This window comes from Buteo buteo, chromosome 3 (assembly GCF_964188355.1).
Source record: "Buteo buteo chromosome 3, bButBut1.hap1.1, whole genome shotgun sequence".
NCBI classification, from domain to species: domain Eukaryota; kingdom Metazoa; phylum Chordata; class Aves; order Accipitriformes; family Accipitridae; genus Buteo; species Buteo buteo.
In genome coordinates, this window is record NC_134173.1 from 40,937,436 (window position 1) to 40,955,359 (window position 17,924).

General features: G+C 37.4%; 1 protein-coding gene across 15 annotated transcripts in view; it reads left to right on the plus strand.

Annotated features, from left to right (window-relative positions):
- The window catches only part of CSPP1 (centrosome and spindle pole associated protein 1), a 68,792-nt gene extending 50,868 nt beyond the window's left edge, over nt 1–17,924 (plus strand). For 7 of the 15 annotated variants that reach the window (XM_075023406.1, XM_075023396.1, XM_075023400.1 and 4 more), the window contains 8 exons: nt 552–672; nt 1,346–1,491; nt 2,041–2,181; nt 6,574–6,614; nt 7,934–7,997; nt 12,009–12,118; nt 12,292–12,442; nt 16,890–17,923. In XM_075023406.1, coding sequence (XP_074879507.1) covers nt 552–672; nt 1,346–1,491; nt 2,041–2,181; nt 6,574–6,614; nt 7,934–7,997; nt 12,009–12,118; nt 12,292–12,442; nt 16,890–17,116 — 1,001 coding nt within the window. In that variant the 3' untranslated portion in view covers nt 17,117–17,923. Of the gene's footprint in view, nt 1–551; nt 673–1,345; nt 1,492–2,040; nt 2,182–6,573; nt 6,615–7,933; nt 7,998–9,248; nt 9,422–12,008; nt 12,119–12,291; nt 12,443–16,889 lie in introns of those variants that run through there. The other 8 variants (XM_075023401.1, XM_075023398.1, XM_075023405.1 and 5 more) reach the window with 5 other exon arrangements.

Sequence of the window (17,924 nt, forward strand, 5' to 3'; positions counted from 1 at the left end):
TGTTGTCCTGAGCACAAAAAACCAGCTTAGACCCAAAGTAGGTCTAAAAAGTCAACATAAGCACATACTAAAAATAAGTGTTAAAAGTTAGAACTCTTGAATACTTAAGAGTGTGCACTGAGCAGACAGCCTACTTTTGAGTCGGGAAACAGAAATGAGGTCGTGTGCTTGCTGATGCCACCTCAGTTCTTGTCATCTGCCTCTGGGACTCTGAGGACTGTGTAGATTTGCTAATTTCAGAAAAAGGCTATTTACTGGCAACGTCCACTTGCTGGTGTTTCACAGCTTTTCCTTTTTTAAATACAGTGAAACACTTTAATTGAACTTCGGATGCTTTCTGCTGTTCAGGGTGTCTGGTCCTTGTGCTGTCTCAAAATACAAGCTCTGGCCTAATTTCTAGTATATAAAATGCTGTGATTCTTGTGTTTGTATCATCCTTGTTTTAATTAACAGTTCATTATCTCTTTTTTTTTTTCACCTTACATTTATGAGGTAGGCAGAAAAGTGTCTTTGACACTCTTTATTTTTAAATTATTTGTGTTAAATTACAGAGGAAAGAAAGAATGTGATAAATGAATTATCAGAGATGAGGAAACAGCTTCGTAGCGAAGAGAGGCGACTGCAGGAACAGTTGCTAAATGTGGCCAGTGATGATGATGTCCTGATTACACGGTAAGAATTTCATCTTCAGTTTTAAAAGTTAGATTTTGCACAGGAACTCAAAGCTACTGTGTATTAGTAGCTAGTATTAGTTGGCTAATATACATGAGTGAAATGAAAATATAAAGACAGAACTTGTATATAAAATGTTCCTCATTTTTCCTAATGTGTATGGGGTTTTTCAAAGAATCATACTGAAGTTTAGTGTAAGAATGGCTGTACTGGTAAGATTGGAAGTTGCAATACTGTCTTGGAGGGTGGTCCAAAACAGATGTCTAAGGCAGAATTTTATCTCATTACCTTTTTTCCTAGGACATAATTTGTGCCTGTAAGCTGCAATACTACTGCTGATGAAAATGCTTATGAATAGCATAGTGCTGTGGTAGTACTTTCTTTCTTATTGAAAAACATACCCTTTTTATTTAAAATATTTGGTTTACTTCCAAAATGTATTAGTTAATCATACCAATTAGTTGGAAAAGACTCATCAGATCATCAGTCTTAGTTCCACTCCGTAAAGTCTGAGGGCTTTTTTGGTTTAAGTAAGTTATCCCTTTTTATAACACAATTTGCAGTGTCATTACTTTCAAATTTATTTTCCTGCTTTATCAATATTATATTTCCATCCAACTCATTAATGTTACAGTGTTAAATTATATTCTGCTTGTTTTAAAAACTTTTCAAGCAGGAGGAGAGAGAAGAATCCAAAGGACATATTTGAGATGGCCAGGCTTCGTCTGCAGGCTCCAGTAAGGCGACCTTCATCAAAGGAGGCACAAGATCCTGTCAATATACAGAATATCTGGGAATTTAATGAACTTAAATACAAAGGCAGGTAGATCTTCTTGATATTGATGAAGAAAGGCAGCGAAACATCTCTTCTTTTCCTCCATCTTCCATGCCACCCAGTATTTAAAGACAAAAATAAAAATCACTCTCTTCACAGCTACTGCCCATATACAACATACTCTGTGGACAGCATGTTGTATGTGTGCATATCTCTCTGTGTGGCCATTTCTTCAAGTGCACACAATTCGTGGCATTGTAATGCTGAGTTATCATTTGAGCACTCACTTAGCTTCCAGTCCTTGCTGCTTAAACTTCTTATGCCTTTGATATTATGATGTTACTGAAAGTAGAGTGAATTCGATATTTTTACCCATCAATAAAATATGATTCTGTGTAACTTCCTGTTTCTCATTTACCAGAAAAAAAATTTTTTTATTATAGTAAAATTGTAAAATCATTGCTAAAGTGGCTTATCCTCTTGGCCATTATCATTATTTTTAAAATTTTTATGACTTTGTAGCTAGTTTTTTAAAAATGTTTTTCAGAAACATTAGTTTAGGGAAAAATTTAAATTTTGTGTCTTTGCTCTAGATTCTGAAACGTGTATGGGCTTGAGGCACATGTATCCTGATCCTCCAAAAGATGACCAGACTCTAGAGATTCAACAGCAGGCACTGTTGAGGGAGCAGCAGAAGAAACTTGACAGAATGAGAATGAGGAGAGACACAGAAGGTAAGGAATGAATGGCCTGAGACAATTTCAATGATTTTTGTTTATTTGTTTTGAATTTAGTAAGAATTAAAAAACACCAGCTCTAGTTTTTTCTCCTTTCAAGTTCACTGCAGTACAAAACAGTAAAACATCAGAATGCTGAAATTCTGTCATAATGTAAAGTGTAAAAAAATTGAATGCCTTTTTTTTTTTAATTACTGTGACTGTTTCTCTTTGATTCCCTGAATGTAATGTTCATTCAGATATCTTTTGTGAACAGTCATGAAAGAGCAGTATCTCAAGTTATTTTAGATGTTACTTAAAAATATCATGAGTTAATTCAACCCTTCCAAAAGTTACAGTTGCAACTATACAAATAACTCAATTTTGAGTGCAAGATACAAATTTTTGGAACAGTGTTTGTCTCTGTAATTCAGACTGGTCTAACTAAATTTTGAAGAGAAAGTAACTTTATTTCTGTGGTGGGTTAGCCTTGGCTAGCAGCCAAACTCCCACCCAGCTGCTCGCCTGCTCATGTCCCCTCACTCATGCCCCTTGGTGAGATAGGGGAAACAGGGAGAAGAAAGCTTGCTGGCCGAGGTACAGACAGGGAGATTGCTTACCAACTGCTCTTGCAGGCAAAACAGACTCCACTTGGGGAAAATTAACCTAGTTTCTTATCAATTTATTTAAATATTTAATTACTGATTTTTGAGTAGTGGGAAACAAAAAGACAAACATTAAAACCACATCTTTCCTGCCCCCTTCCCCAGGCCCAACTTCACTCCTTCACTCCTGATGCCCCTGCTCCCCTTCCTTGGTACCACCCCAGGGGTTACGCTTGATCCCTTCAATGATGCAATGAGTGGCATAAGGCAGGACAGGTGGGTGGGTGGATGTATTACAGTCAGTACACAGCCGTTTCTCTCTGCTGCTCCTGTCTTTCTGCACCTTTCCCTCTGCACCACCATGGTCTCCTCCAGAGGCTGCAGGGTAATCTCTGCTCTGGCACCTGGGGCACCTCCTCGTCCTCTGACCTCAGGGGCTGCAGGGCTGCTTCTCACACTTTTGTCCACTTCTCACTGCTGTGCTTTGTTTTGCCCTTTCTTAAATATGTTTTCACAGAGGCACCGCAAGCTTGGCTGATGGGCTCAGCTGTGTCACGCGGTGGGTCTGTTGTGGTACCGGCTGTGCCTGGCACAGGGCAGCCCCTGGCATCTTCTCACAGAGGCCACCCCTGTTTGCTCCTCCCCTTTGCCACAGACACCCAGTAGAATTTCAGATTGCTCCTTAGACTGTTTTTAGCCTTAGAGATGAGGTGAAAGTTTGGCACAAAAAACCCCAAACATATATGAAAGGAAAATAGTTACACCTTTCCATACTGCTTTAGAAAAACTGAATGCCGCCTCTTACCAATGGAAATGCTTTGAGGCTCATTTGTGTTACCTGTTAATAGACCCATATGTGAGCAATATTAACAAAATTGATACCAAGATGTGAAGGGTGACAGTTACTTGTAGGGTGTTTTGTTTGGTACCCTGGTGAGTGTTAAAAATGATTCCTATTCCATCTTTGACAGATGTGCTGGTGTTCAAGCAATGTGTGCAATATTGCTTACGGATAACATAACATCGCAGTTGCAAATAAGCATATCTATACTACTTTCTGTTTTAATTACAATCTCTTGAATCTCATTTAAAGCCTAAATGGAATGTATAGGGTTGTCTTCAGTATTCCCCTTTGAAATTGACTGAAATGGTGAATAATATTTCACCAGCTTCAACTGAGATCTGTGGGGGGGGTTGTTTTGTTTTTCCTCCATTAGAATATTTTTCAATAGGCCAGTCTGAGAAGGCTTTCACTTAATGTTGTCTGGAGAGGAACCTCCACCAGCTAGAAAGCAAATTTGCCTTTTTTTCATTAATTTTGAGGACAAGCAGTCATTTTAGCCATATGTTAATGCTAAATGGATAATGCAGGCTTACACGGTGACAACCTAAAGAGGCATTTCCTTGGACAATTTAGATTAGCTGGTAGATAAGCAGCTGACTTTTAAAACATTTTTCCACTGATGCTTATAGAGGATCCTTGAGCAGTCTTTCCTCTCTCTTCCTCTCTCCTACTGCATTACAACATCATTTAACTTTATAGTCTGTCACTGTGTACTGAGCAAGAGAATTAATTAGTTGCCATGTATCTCTACTTCCAGTTTATTCTCCTCGGAGACAAGTTCATCATCTTCCCCTCACTGAAAATAGATGAGTGGTTTTATTGTCTGATTTAAGGCGGAAAGAAAGATGAATTAAAGTAATATGTATTTTTGTACTGTGGATGAAATGTCATGTTATAGGCTGTAGTGGCAAAGGCTTACCTGTTTTCCCACACTAGATGTTAAGTGTTCTTTACCTTACATGCTTTATAGACTGTTGTCCCCCTGATATGCTTTTTCTTTCTTTTTTTTTTTCTCTTTATGTAAAAGAGAAATATGGGGACTATTAATAGAACTATAACTTGAGAAAGTAATGATTTTTTTAAATGTCCCAATTTTTTAAATGCTTTCTGTGTCCCTGTAAGGCAGTCTTTTGCAGACTTGTGGATGATTATTATTTTGGGGGATAGGAGGGAAAGGTGCAGGAGCAGGTTTGATGTTGTTGCGCTGCAGTGCTGGGCTCTGCTTGACTGGACTAATATATCAGGAATGAGCTGGTTGTCAGTCCAGGAGGAGCGACAGCCTGTGTGCTATGGTTTTTGATGCTAGACAGAAGGTGAGCTGCACGCTGAATAAGTTTGCTAGACAGAGAGGCAAGAAATAAAAACTATCTTAGTAAATATTTTATTTGAAGACTTAAACCAAATATGAAGAGTAACTTGTTCTGGCAAACAGATGTCTGGAATACAGAATAAATATTTTTTTGAGTATCCATGAGTTTTAACTACAGAACTGTTGTAATGTTTAGCTTCACTACATATAAATAAGACTCCTGACTCCCTCTGTCTAGCTCTTGATAGACCACTAAAAATAATGACAAAACCCAAAGTGGGGTCAGGAAATACATGGCTCGGGTGATCCCTAATCATGGAAGAAGTAATTCATTTTTAGCTCTCTAATTTTTGAAATTTGATACAGTATGGGTTTGGTTTTCTACTTAGTTCATAGCAAGTTTAAACAAAAAATGATAAATTAGATTTCTCTCCGTTATTGGGGTTTTTTGTGTCCTAGCTGTGGAGTTCAGATGGAGTTTAAAGTGTTGCAGTTTAGCACTAGCAACCACTGGGATGCTGAATATCATTAACTTCCACTTTTTTTTTTTTTTTAATTCACAAATATTTTTATAAAAGAAAAATATGATATGTGTGAAATTTAGTATGTGAAGATGATAGCAAGAAAACCAAAATACTTATGCTAGGGAAGGGAGGGTCATCTCTATTATAGTAAGAAGGCTGTCAACTTTGAGTTCTTGGGTGCACTTTGGAAAGTAGGTTTCTGTTTAAATGCCTTTTCATCTGAAGTTACTTAACCTGGTGTGTTTTCTCAGTACTGTGTTCCAGCTGCATTAGGATTCAGCAGTGTGCAGAACATGATGAAACAGACATTTCTTGCTAGCTATGTGGCTGGATATTGTTTAAGATGCAGTAATTCAAATAATAAAGGTCTTAGGGTATCAACAAATGAAACATAAGAGGGTAAAAGAGAGAAACCAAGTATTCATGCAGCAACCTTTTGTGCCCTAATGTGTTGCTCTGATGACTTAAACCATGCTGCCTTCCCACAAATTGATGTTTTTTACATTATTCAGTCAACATTTGGACATGACCTTTCTATAACAAGAGTTTACAATATTGTTGTAAACATAGCACAAAAGTAGTTCTGACTGTTGCAGTATAGAGAACTTTTTCAGAATTCAGCACAATTTAGTGCAATTTTAGCATTTAATGAAGTATGATTAAATCTTCTTAAAAAAACTGATTTTTTGATAGCCACAAAAATAGTTATGCTTCCTTTTGCTGGATAACAAATCTGGTTTTGAACAAGATGGGAAACAGTTGATTTTTATTAGTGATGAATAATATAGTTCTAATATGAAAAGTATGTTTGCTCTTTGGGAGAGACTGATGAATCCAGCCTTAAGAAGGGCTTGCACATGCTCAATGTTCTTAGAAATAATAAACTACCAAATTCTGTTTGATTTCTCTGATTCTACTTAAATTGATGTAAGGAAAGCAGAATAAAAATTGCATTCACATGTTTTAAAAATATTAATTAAAATGTGTGTAATTTTAAAGAAGTAATGCATAGTAGTCTTCATTTTTGTAATAATATGCTGATAAAAATTTTAATATGTTTTAGTATTAACTGGTTTTATGTCAATACTATTGTTTTGTCCCTTGTCTATGTGGCTTTTGTTGACCAAGATGATTCTGCTTCTGGCGGTAACCCACAAACCATGGGACTGGTAAGAATAAAACAGGGTTGTGGTTTTTTTTGGTGGGTTTTGGGTTTTTGGTTTTTTTAATATTACTTTACCTTTTTCAAGTGTGAGAAATATTGTGTCTTTCACAGATTTGGAGAAAGGAATTACACTTAAGTAACAAGACAGCAAGCTTATTTACTTCTCTTGCTTGTCAATACAATGAGTAACAGTTTCTTAAACTTGACAGAAGTTGTTTATCTTTGTATATAGAGATGGTTTGATTCTTTAACTCCCTTCTTTTTATATTTGTTGGTACTTATTTTATATTCATATGATGTTAGATTGCTGCTGAGGGTGGGAATTAGTAGAAAAAGCCAAGCCAGAAGCAGTTGCTCTGAATTCAGGTGGCTTAAGTGATGCACGTGGCAATCAATAATTAGATCCATTGTCTTAAATGAGACATTTATTTTCTGACTTGGTGAAAAGAGCAAAATAAAGTGCTATCAAATTGGAATTCTGCACTAACCCAAATTACAGAATAACAGAGTTCAATTGTGTCTTGTGGGAATGTGAAACCATACAAAATGGAAGACTGAGCAAGAGCAAAGCCATTAGCCTCAAGGAATTACATGCAGAAATGAAACGTTTTTTATTTAAAGAAAAAAAATCACTGTAGCACATTTTATAGTTGTAATTTATTGCCTGAAATTCTTCTTCAGACCAATGCTTTGCAGTCAAAAATTTGTTTTTTCTTGTTCTGTTTCCTCTGATAGTTTCTACTGCTTTGATTTCAGAGTGGTTTTCAAAATAAATGATTCCATAGTAGAATTTCTGTAACAAATGGTTGCAACTATGCAGTGAAGTACAAGTATTACTCTTAGTGCTTGTTATTACTATGAAGAAATTTGTTATTTTAACGCTTTAATATCAAAGAATGTATGTGGTGGGGTAAGTCAAACACAAGGAATCATTCTTTGTTTGATCAATACTTCATACAAACCTTAGGTGCAAAGCTCACTTGTAGCGCTGACTGTTCTGAAACTCAAGCAGAGTGACGAGGACATACTTCTTGATGGAAGAGTCTATGTTACAAAAATCACCACAACAGTTGCCATGTGTAGGCAATTTCAGCAAATGGGATTACTACAGAAAAGTAAAAAAACCATAATGCTTAAAGAGAACGTGAGTTATTTAAAAATGTATAGGTTTTTTATAGCCACAAAGTAAGAAACAGTACAGAACACTGTAGAGGTGCTGTTTGCTTTGCAGAAGTTTGGCAATTAATTTACACTAATTATAATTTGGCCCCAGAAAGATATTGAGGCATCTGAATTTGCACATCTTCTGTTTCACTTTTGTAGTTCAGGAATGAATCTAATGAACTCTTGAAAAATTCACTGTTGGAATCGGATAGCGTTTTTATCGGTGAGTTTACACCTCCCCTTAACCATGTTATGAGTGTACAAACATGTCATTTAATCTAATGATGTGTCTCTAAAATGATTATTACTGTTTTAAAATTTGCAGTGGGTGTAGCTATGGTGATTGTTTTAAAGTATTAGAAAATTATGCCTCCAAATTAAAATGCAGATCTTTATGAACTTGTACTGCAATGAATTTGTGTAGGTCACACCTAAAATTAATGCTGCTGCTCACTTGCCTTATACCACTTCATATCTTTTCATGAGAAAGCATCTTTCTGTGCCCATTGTGCTCTGACTGGAATGTTAGCCTTGTCAAGGAGCGTTTTTTGACATCTTCCCAACTTTGGATAAGGAAAAGCTAATATTTGTTCAGCAAATGTGTTACAATGGTAGAATATGCAATACTCTTCTATTGTTTTGCAGCAAATAAAATAATTTATTAGAAATCACAGCTTACAATTACGAACTGTCCATAGTGAAATACAGAAATGTTAGGCAGCCAGTGATTCTTTTCATTTTTATTCTTTGTTTTACAAGCATGCTTGATTTTAAATATGATTATATGAGTATAAATTAGTGATCCATTCTAAATTACTCACTTTTCTACTGTTCACACATTACTTAATTTCACATAACTTGCAACATCATACTTGTAAACATTGTCACTTCCTAATCATCTGAAGTAGATGATTTTTAGTTTTCTTAAGATTTTTTGTATAGAGGACTATGTGTCACATTGTCCTATGTCTCTTTATTCAACCTCTTTATGCATGTATGTAAAAGTCCTATTTCAGATGTGTTTTGTTTCTAGTCACTAGAAATAATAATGCTAGAACTTATTTTCTCTTCTTCAAAAAACCCAACTAGCTCAGGCCTCTCTGCGTTATTTTCCATTAGTAAGCATTACAGTACCTTGGAATTCTCTTCAGTCATCTATGGGAAATCATCTTAACGGTTTTATTCTTTGCTGTAGGGGAGATGCAGTAGATTCCTGTAAGTGTTTTTTAACGAAACTAGTTACGTTTCTCTGCGCTGATGATTGTTATCTCTGGCTTTGGTTAAAAGCAGAATTCTTAATTTGAAATGTATTCAAGCTTATTCTGTTAACGTGCAAGTCCTGGAGTACAGGATAGATCCTGGCATTGGGAAGGGCACAGGATGGGGCTTTCAGGCTTGTGCAATGCATTTGGTATTCTCTGTAGTCTGCAATACATTCTTCTTCAGGTTAGGAAATACTCTTTCTTCGTTACAGCCCAAATGATGAAAGGATGCTTCAGGAGAGTCCATCAGTCTAGAATCTGGCCAAATATCCTAACAGTAGCCGGAAGAGGCGCATGGGGAAGAATATAAGGCGGAGGGCAGACATGCAGCAGCGCTGCAGAGTACTCTTCCAGCCGCCAGTGACTTGTAGCTCAGAGGCTTCCCAAGTCAAATGCTGTGTGTTTGCATTTAGTAAGTCTTTCTAAACTGGGTCTTTAGTAGGCTGTCTTTCATGAATCGGAATCAGCATTTTTGAATCCCTCTAATTGTTTACCATCAGCAGGATTGTGTGGATAAATTTCCACACTGTGCCTTCTGTGAACTATCTCCTTTCCTCTGCTCTGGATCTGCCACCTGTGTAATGAGGTGCTCCTTGGTTTTATTCACCACTTTCACAAGGTTCATGATATTTATAGTCCTCGCTCCTATTTCCTTCTTCTCCCCATCCAGCTGATTCTTGCAGCTTAGTGAGGTGATGGAGTTAACTTATGATAATATTCATCGCCCCCCCCCCCCTTTTTTTTTTCCCCAGATCTTTTATGACTGTGGTGAAAAGCATGTTCCCCAGTACTGAGCTGTAGGCACTAACTAAAACTTTGTTACTCTTTGCATTTTTTGGGCTTTGCAAATAGTTATTAAAATTCTGAATATGAATCTGGTGACTTCCACCCCTGAAATGAAAAATAACTCTCATTATCTGTGGGCCACCTTCTCTGTGAATTTTGCTGCTTACATTGTCTGAGGGTCTTCTGTGAAATCCTTGTGGTGTATTTTAAAAATGTTTTTTATTTCCTAAGAAAAGCATAACACTGCCCTCCTGTTTTGAGGGTTTTTTTGACATGGGTTTAAAATCTAACTCTATTTTGTAATGGATGTCAGCATTACAAATGAATTTGTCTTTATCTCCTAGGGCTCATGAATTTGAGGCATTTAGGAATAAAGAGGTTTATCAATTTATTTTTCCCTTTTTTCGCCTCATTTGAAACCCTACAATTCATTAGTGTTAATGCAGTGATTTGAAAGCACGTCTGCGTAGCAGTATCTGAATGATAGATGCTTAAAGGAACAGGTAGCATCTTACACTGATGAAACACTAAAGGTACAAATAAATTGTTCTTTAGCTTGTACTTTGTTTCTGTGGTGATAAATTCACATGATTAAACGGGTTTTTGTATTCTGAGTAATAGCACTATTTTGAATATAATGAAGTTCAGCTGATCTTGTAACTAGAATTCTGGTAAGTGGATTGTTAGCCATATACCATTTCAAAATTATGCTTTGATTTTTTTTTACTTGAAACATTTGTGATGAGAGCTTGAGTACTTTTGGTGAAACTCAGGGAGAGAAAAGAGGAGAGGGGAGTAAAATTTTTATTTCTAGGGAAAACCCAACTGGTAATATGAAAGAATTTTTAAAAACATCTCTCTGTTTCTCTGAACTTCCTTGTTATCAATCAAATTTATTTTTCAAACCTAGGTATGTCAATTTTCAACCAAAATAATTGTTTAATTGTTACTTTAAAATTTTCATTTGAAGATCTTTTAAACTCATGAATGATATAAAATATTTCATTAAAATTTATTTTCAAATTGCTAGGAAATGAAAAACCCATTCTTTCCACAGTTATGATTTATTTTTAATGTCACAGTATGTAATTTCAGACAAATGCTGCAGAATTATTCAGTACTTTGTGTGTTTGTGTGTGTGTATACATATTTACACACTTTTTTTTTTTTTTTAATTTAACGTGTCAGACTAGACTAAGAGCCTTTCCAAAAGGTGACTTTGTTGTCACAAAGAGTAATTGGTGGTAATAGATTCTGTACTGGTCTTGCTAAGCAGAGTCCTTTCTTTGCTCTGTTTCTGGAGGTACTAGAGGGACTGAACTAGAAAACAGATCCCCCTGTCTGCACCAAGCAGCAGCAAAGCCATAAAACAGCCCCCAAGCCATGGTTACTGGTGCTGGAGAGAAAAAATGTACTGTTTGAAACAGTTTGTATGTGAAGGGATTTCCAGAATCAGCAAAGGAAGAGGAAATAGACAAAACAAGTGTGAAGAAGAGACCTTACCTTAGGGTTCATTTATATTATAAAAATAGATTAAACTCCCCCCACTGTAATGCGATAGGCATATGATCAAAAATTTATTTAGTTATTTATTTTTGTATGAACAGATTCTAACACTTTATTACATTAAAAGGCTATGATATGACTAAGGATATGTGATTAAGGCATTGATTATGTTATCATATTCCATGTAACATTATTGTTCCATGTAAGGTTATTCTATATTCCATGTAACATATTTTCATACATAATTTATTACATGATTGTATCTTTTTATGCCTCTAACTTGCTTAGTGTTCTCTCTTTCAAGCAGAGATACTATAGTCATTAGAGTATTCATTTTCTTTAAAGGTCTAGGTATAAACAAGATATGGTGAAGTAAGGTAGGTGGTGGATTTGCAGGATGTGAAATGCCTTATCCTCTACCTAAGAGAGTTCTCAATATATATCTCACGATACTCCTTGCCTTTGCTTGAAGTTCATCCCTTGCTGCTGTTGTGGTACCTTGCTCTTTTGTCTGCGTCTGGATTATCACTGGCTTCATGCAAGATGTCCTAATGAATACATTCCTTTAATTCCTGTGATTAAATCAAATACAATATATTGGCTCATTTCAAAACATAAACAGGTTTGAACACTGTCTAGTGTTTTGATTTCTTTGAAAATTATTTCACCTGTTTTTCCAGGTGCTAATGGGGAAACGTTTCCTGCCTTGGGAGAAGTTAATTCATCACCTCAGCATCCACCTTCTGCAAGGGAGAGGAGACGAATAAAGCAGAAAGCTTTGGAGTGTGCTGTATGTATGATAACTGGATTGGCTTAAATATGAAGGTGGACCACAGATCTAATGTCAGACAGTTCCTGTGGTCCCTTAATGGCTAGATGATATGGATACTGAGGGTGTACATTTGCTCTTTTAAAAAGGATGCTGTTTAACTGAAGGATTTTGCATTTTTGGATTTTCTGCAGGAGGATGTTCCACCAGGCCATCCGCTGTTGCTGCAGCCTGACAGCTTTTCTTTGCACTCGAGCTTCAGCCTCGATGTTGATCAGTTGAAAGGCAAGAATGAAGAACGATTGCACAGACTGACCGAGCTCCAGCAGAAATCTGCTTACTTAGGTATGCTCTGGGTAGTAGAGATGATGCAGTGAATACTAAGTAATTACAGTAATTAAAGGAACAAATATTAATAGACTGCCTGTAGTTGAACAGTGAGCACCTGGCTCAAACGTAGGAATTATGAATAGACCTCTGTAGCTGGTGCAAGGGTTTCCCCAGCAAACTTCAACACCGCTTTTTAGAGTAAGTTTAGAGGAGGGTAGTAGGGAAAAGACTCTAATTCCTGTCCGATCAGTCACTCATACTTGTCCTGTCCGATCAGTCACTCATACTTGTCCTGTCCATACTCCTTTTAATATTGCAGTGTGTCATAGCTAGCAGTAAGATGCAGCTATCCATAGCTGAATTGTTAGTGGATAGATATGAAACTCCTGACTGATTAATGTTGATGGTGTGCCTGTGTAAGTTTATTGGCATTCCTGGGAATCAGATGTCTGTGGTCCAACCAGCATGAAGATATGCCAAAAAATTGTGTATGAAGAAGTACTTCTATTTCTAGTTAATTTGGATTTTCTATTGTTCACATAAATGATCATTCACTATTTGAGGTTGATATTGATACCTCTTTCACTATACACGCACTTGAATTTATTACGTATGTCTTGTGACCATATAATACATCAAACTCTGGGAGTTATCTCAGAGCTTCTCCATAGGCTGCCTGCCTGACGTAGATCCCCTCTGTGTTTAAGGTACCAACTGTGGCAACCATTAATGGCCTTTAATTTCTCACACGGATTATGACCCAGTTGATACTCTTTGTGCTAATGATTCTTTCATATGAGTCTGAAATCACCCTTTTTTTAGGAGGCAGTTGCTATGCTGTCTAGGCAATTGCAGTATCGGTATCCTTTTTATAAACTTAATGAGAGTACAGATGCTGACAGTTTTTCTGATTCTGTTGCTATGGGTACTCTTACAAGCACTTCATCTTTTTTTTGTTTGCTTTAACCATCTCACTGTGATTTTTAAGTCACTAAAAAAACGCCCAAGCCCATTCATATTCATTTCTGCTATAATATAAATAAATGCTGTACTAATTTTACTCCACCCAAACATTTTTGCTATTTAAACTTCTTTTACTTCTCTGCCCTTGTTCCATCCCACCTCTTTTATAATTTCGCCTCATATTGTGTGAACTACACTTTTTATTTTGTTTGCCTTCTGTTGCCATGGTCTCCAGAACTTCAACCTTTAGATATATATAATTTTTGTGTGTGTGCATGTGTGTATATATATATGTCTGTAGCTTGTTCTTTGGAACACATGGGGATCATCACTCAGCATATGTGCCTGTTGGAAATGTAAGGAGATCCTTTTGCTCAGCTGTGGTCGTTAGGGCTGCACCGCTGCCCGCGCTCCTGTTGCCTCCTCATACTCAGTGACATTACTAAAAAAAAAAAAAAAAAAAAAAAAAGAGTCAGGCCAAGTGGTTTTATTCCTTTTCCTAGCAGTTTGATTGAACCCTTGTGGCATCCTCTTGCTTTCCTAATAGCTAGGACTGTTATTTCTCCTCCACCTTCAGAGACGCTGCTGTGAGAAAACAACTCTGTCACATATTTAACTAAGGAACTCTAACTGGTTATCTTCCCTTTAAATGACCAGGAGATGGCAATTTACAGGCTTTGATAGATTTTTAAGAGCTGATCCTGTTGGCACAGTAAGGAGGCTCTGCTCACAGCAGTTCACTTTCCTTTATGGGACTGATGTGGGAACCCTAAAGCCTCCCTCGACTTGTTTTCTTAATTGGAAAATGAGTACATATTGGAGCCAGGTCTCCACTGTTTTCACCCAACCAAAAAACCCATTCCCATCAATGTAGACTCGGCGAGTACTTTGGGTGATGAAGTCTCTGCAAGCCAGCAGCTTTCTCCAGCAGGCAATGTATGCATGTTCCTAACTGCCTAAACAAGAGCAGACTCAGATACAGAAGAGAGAATTCTTACAGCTTTGAGCACGCTAGATATGTGGCTGAGACCCTGCTCATGTAAGAGAAGTTGCCTAAATTGCCTGAGACTTTTTAGGCATTCCTCCGTGCCTTTAAGTAAAGGAATGCTGGACCCTGTGATTATCTACAGCAGGCAGTAGCACTGATTCCTGGTAAGTGCAGGCTGACGGAAGACAAACACCAATATCTACTCCAGGGCGCTAAAAGAGTTTGTTCTCGTCTAGGGGCAGGATGGGCTGCAGTCAGTTTTTAGTGGGAGTCCAGACACCACTCAATTTCTAAATCAGTATTTCATGTGAAGGAAAGAGGTCTACTTATCCCCAGCCTCCAGATACAAACTGTGAATTAAGAAGTGGCAACTCCAAAGGAAATTCTTTGTATGTGGCCCAATTAAGAACAATTTTTTATGGAATATACAAACTGTTAAAATTCATGATGAAGCAAGTTTTTTACTGTAGCTGATCTGTTGTGCTTTCTAAAAGCAGCACCAAATGAGTCTGATACAGTGATGTGGACTATGAGCTTATCTCTGACAAAACAGTTGTTCTTACCTCTGACTACTGGAAGATCTAATGGCTTTGTCTTGGAAGGCAGTAATAGTTAAACTCAGGGAAATGCAGCCTTCAGGCTTGGAAGTCCAGTTTGTTTGTCTCTGAACAAACACGTTACCTTATTTTTATTGTTTCTAAATATCATCTCTTAAAAAAGTAGCAAAGAGAAAATTAATTTTCTTTAGGTATTATTTTTCCTGCCATGTACTTTTGTTAACCCCACCATAACTTATGTATGTAAAAACTGTGGGTTCTAACCCACAGGAGACTTCATCGGACCCACGATTTAGGAGACAAAAGGGTTCAGTCTGCCCCCTTTAAACCCACATCAAGTAAAGGCAATGACAGGCCCTAGAGAGAGGGAGGTCTGTTTACACTTCTGATGTTACAAAGTTCTGTTTTAACCAGACTGAGAAGGCTTAGAGGATGATCAGATCACCGTCTGTATGATGTGACAGAACTAGTGGATTCACTGCCAAGTTCTTTTTGAACAAAAAGTATTCGGCATTTTGTTTTAGAACCTGCATCCCACCTTAAGCACCAAGAGGAAAACTGAGCCTTCGCTCCCAAAGTATGTGGGATTGTGCAGTTTCTGTCCTTTCCTTCACGTCTACACACCTGGCTGCTGCTTCTGCAGGACTTTTGGGTTCTCACACCCATGCTTAGACCATCAACTTTCAAGTTTTAATGAGAAGCTTAAGAGAAGCTTTGGTTTAAAATCAAATTTTAAAAAGTCATCATTTTTTTCCAGAATAAAAACCTTAAGTTTGGAAAAATCATCCAAATACATACGTTACATGACACTTATGAACTGCTTAAGTGAAATATTTAATCACTAAAGAACATACAATTCTGTTATGTTTTATTTGAATGAGCATGTTTCTGTGAAAATTTTATGGTTTTTTCCTAATCCAGAGTATTCAATCATAGAATGGTTTGGGTTGGAAGGGACCTTAAAGATGTAGTTCCAATCCCCCTTCCACTAGAGTAGACATTTTTCTGCCCAGTTTAAAGCCCCTCCCCCCAAACCAGAACCTCCTCATTTACATGACTCAGCTTTAAAAAGGAAAGCATTGCCATTTTCAGTTGTTATAGGTGTGGGGTGTTTTGCATTATTTTTTTGTTTATATATGTAAAAATTAAGTGTTGTGAATCAAAAAAATGAACAGCACAGAGAAATGATAAATTTATATCATTATATGTTTATATATATAATAAAAACTCATGTTATTTGATAATCCACACGAAAACTGTCTGTTTAAGGTATTAGGTAAGTATGATTACTGTCTGAATTGAAACAAGTAATAGTAGAGTTCAGAATGATAACGACCCCAAGTTCAAAGGCAAGGCCATTTTGGTGTTGGTTTTTTTTTTTGTGTGTGTGTGGTTTGTTTTGTAGCTAGAAGATGACAACTTACCCAGTATGTTTCAGAACATTGCATTAACGTTATTAGCTATGCTGGACTGTGATGTCCAGACTTGCTTGCATTTGCAGTGTTAAAATAATTCTTCCCGAGTTCTCTCCTGAGTAAGACACCGTCTATAAAAGAGTGTTTAGCCATAACACTAATTTTAATGACCTTATTTTTCTATGCATTTTTCTATGCATATATGGACTGCCAGATTTGCCTTCTCCTTATAATAGGAGACTTTGGAAAAGCAAGAATATTCTACTGCGTCCACCCAAGTTTGCCTGTATCTCCCTCTTGTTGATCCGGCAGGGGGAGGAGCTGTTGGCATTAGACATCGAAGACTTGGGAGTCTTTAGCTGCTGACTCTAGATGGGCCCAGTTCCCCAGAACATCAAAAATGTGTGTTAAGTAGAAACAAATGTAATTTAAAAGCATTATTTATGCATTTATTGCAGACAAATAAGCCTGTTCAATATAACAAAATGCGGTAAGCTTTTGTCCCGTGACAGGTGTATGTTGCTCTCCTTTGCTCTCAGGTGACGACGTTTCCTTAGAAGAAGCGGATGACCTTTTGAAGCACACTCCGCCGCAGGCTGGCAGACGGCCCCGTTCTGTTGACACAGTTGCAACAGAGCCCTGGCTGCGACCAGGAACTTCAGAGACGCTCCAACGATTCATGGCTGAACAGTCAAGCCCAGCAAAGCTTTCGCGGGACGAGGGGCTACCGCTGAGCTGGCAAGGCCTCTCGACCGCGCACGGCTGACCCCAGCCCTGCTGCCGACCCGCTGTGCCTTGCAGCAGAGGAGGGACTGTGCAGCACTAGTGCACTTTCCAGGGTCTCTTGTAGGGATCGTTCTTGTCGATGTATGTAGTGTGGAGCCCTATGGGTAGTTTAAAATAGCAATAATAAAGTAACAGAAGCTGCAGTGTAATGGAGATGTAGAGCAGGGATAGTTTGGTTTACATGACATGGGAAGTGGAGGAATAGTTTGGTGGGTTTTGCACTTTTTATACAAGTTAAGTTTCAGCCTCAGAGCTGGAGCTACCACAGAAACTGTGTGTGTGTGTGTGTGTGTGAATTTGATATAAAATCAAAGTTAATTTTTAGCTTTGTTTATAGCCAAACTCCAATGCTGTCTGGAAATAGAGTAACCCAACAGCAGAGGTGCATTTTAAGCTTTTACCAAAAGAGTAACTAACTTGGAGAAGGGCGCTTGCTTTTCATACAGTCATGACTGCTGTCCTGCATGAAAGCTCAGCAAACAGTTTCATGGAAAACTGACTATTGGCAATGTACCTTATGTTCCCTAGCCTGTTATGTGCTGGAAATATAGCTATTGTTGCATATGTTTAATTTATGGTTCTGATTTAAGAGTTAATAAATTATTTTGTTACTAAAATGTAAAAGCAGACTTCAATTTTCTTAATTTATCATTTGCTTCAGCTTATGTTTACTCATGAACAAACTGGAACCTTAAAGCTGTCTTCAAAGAAGCAGGAAAAACACATGGAAAAGTTGCTGAGTAAAGTTGCTTTAGTTCAGTGAACCGAAACACCAAGGTGAAGCAAGG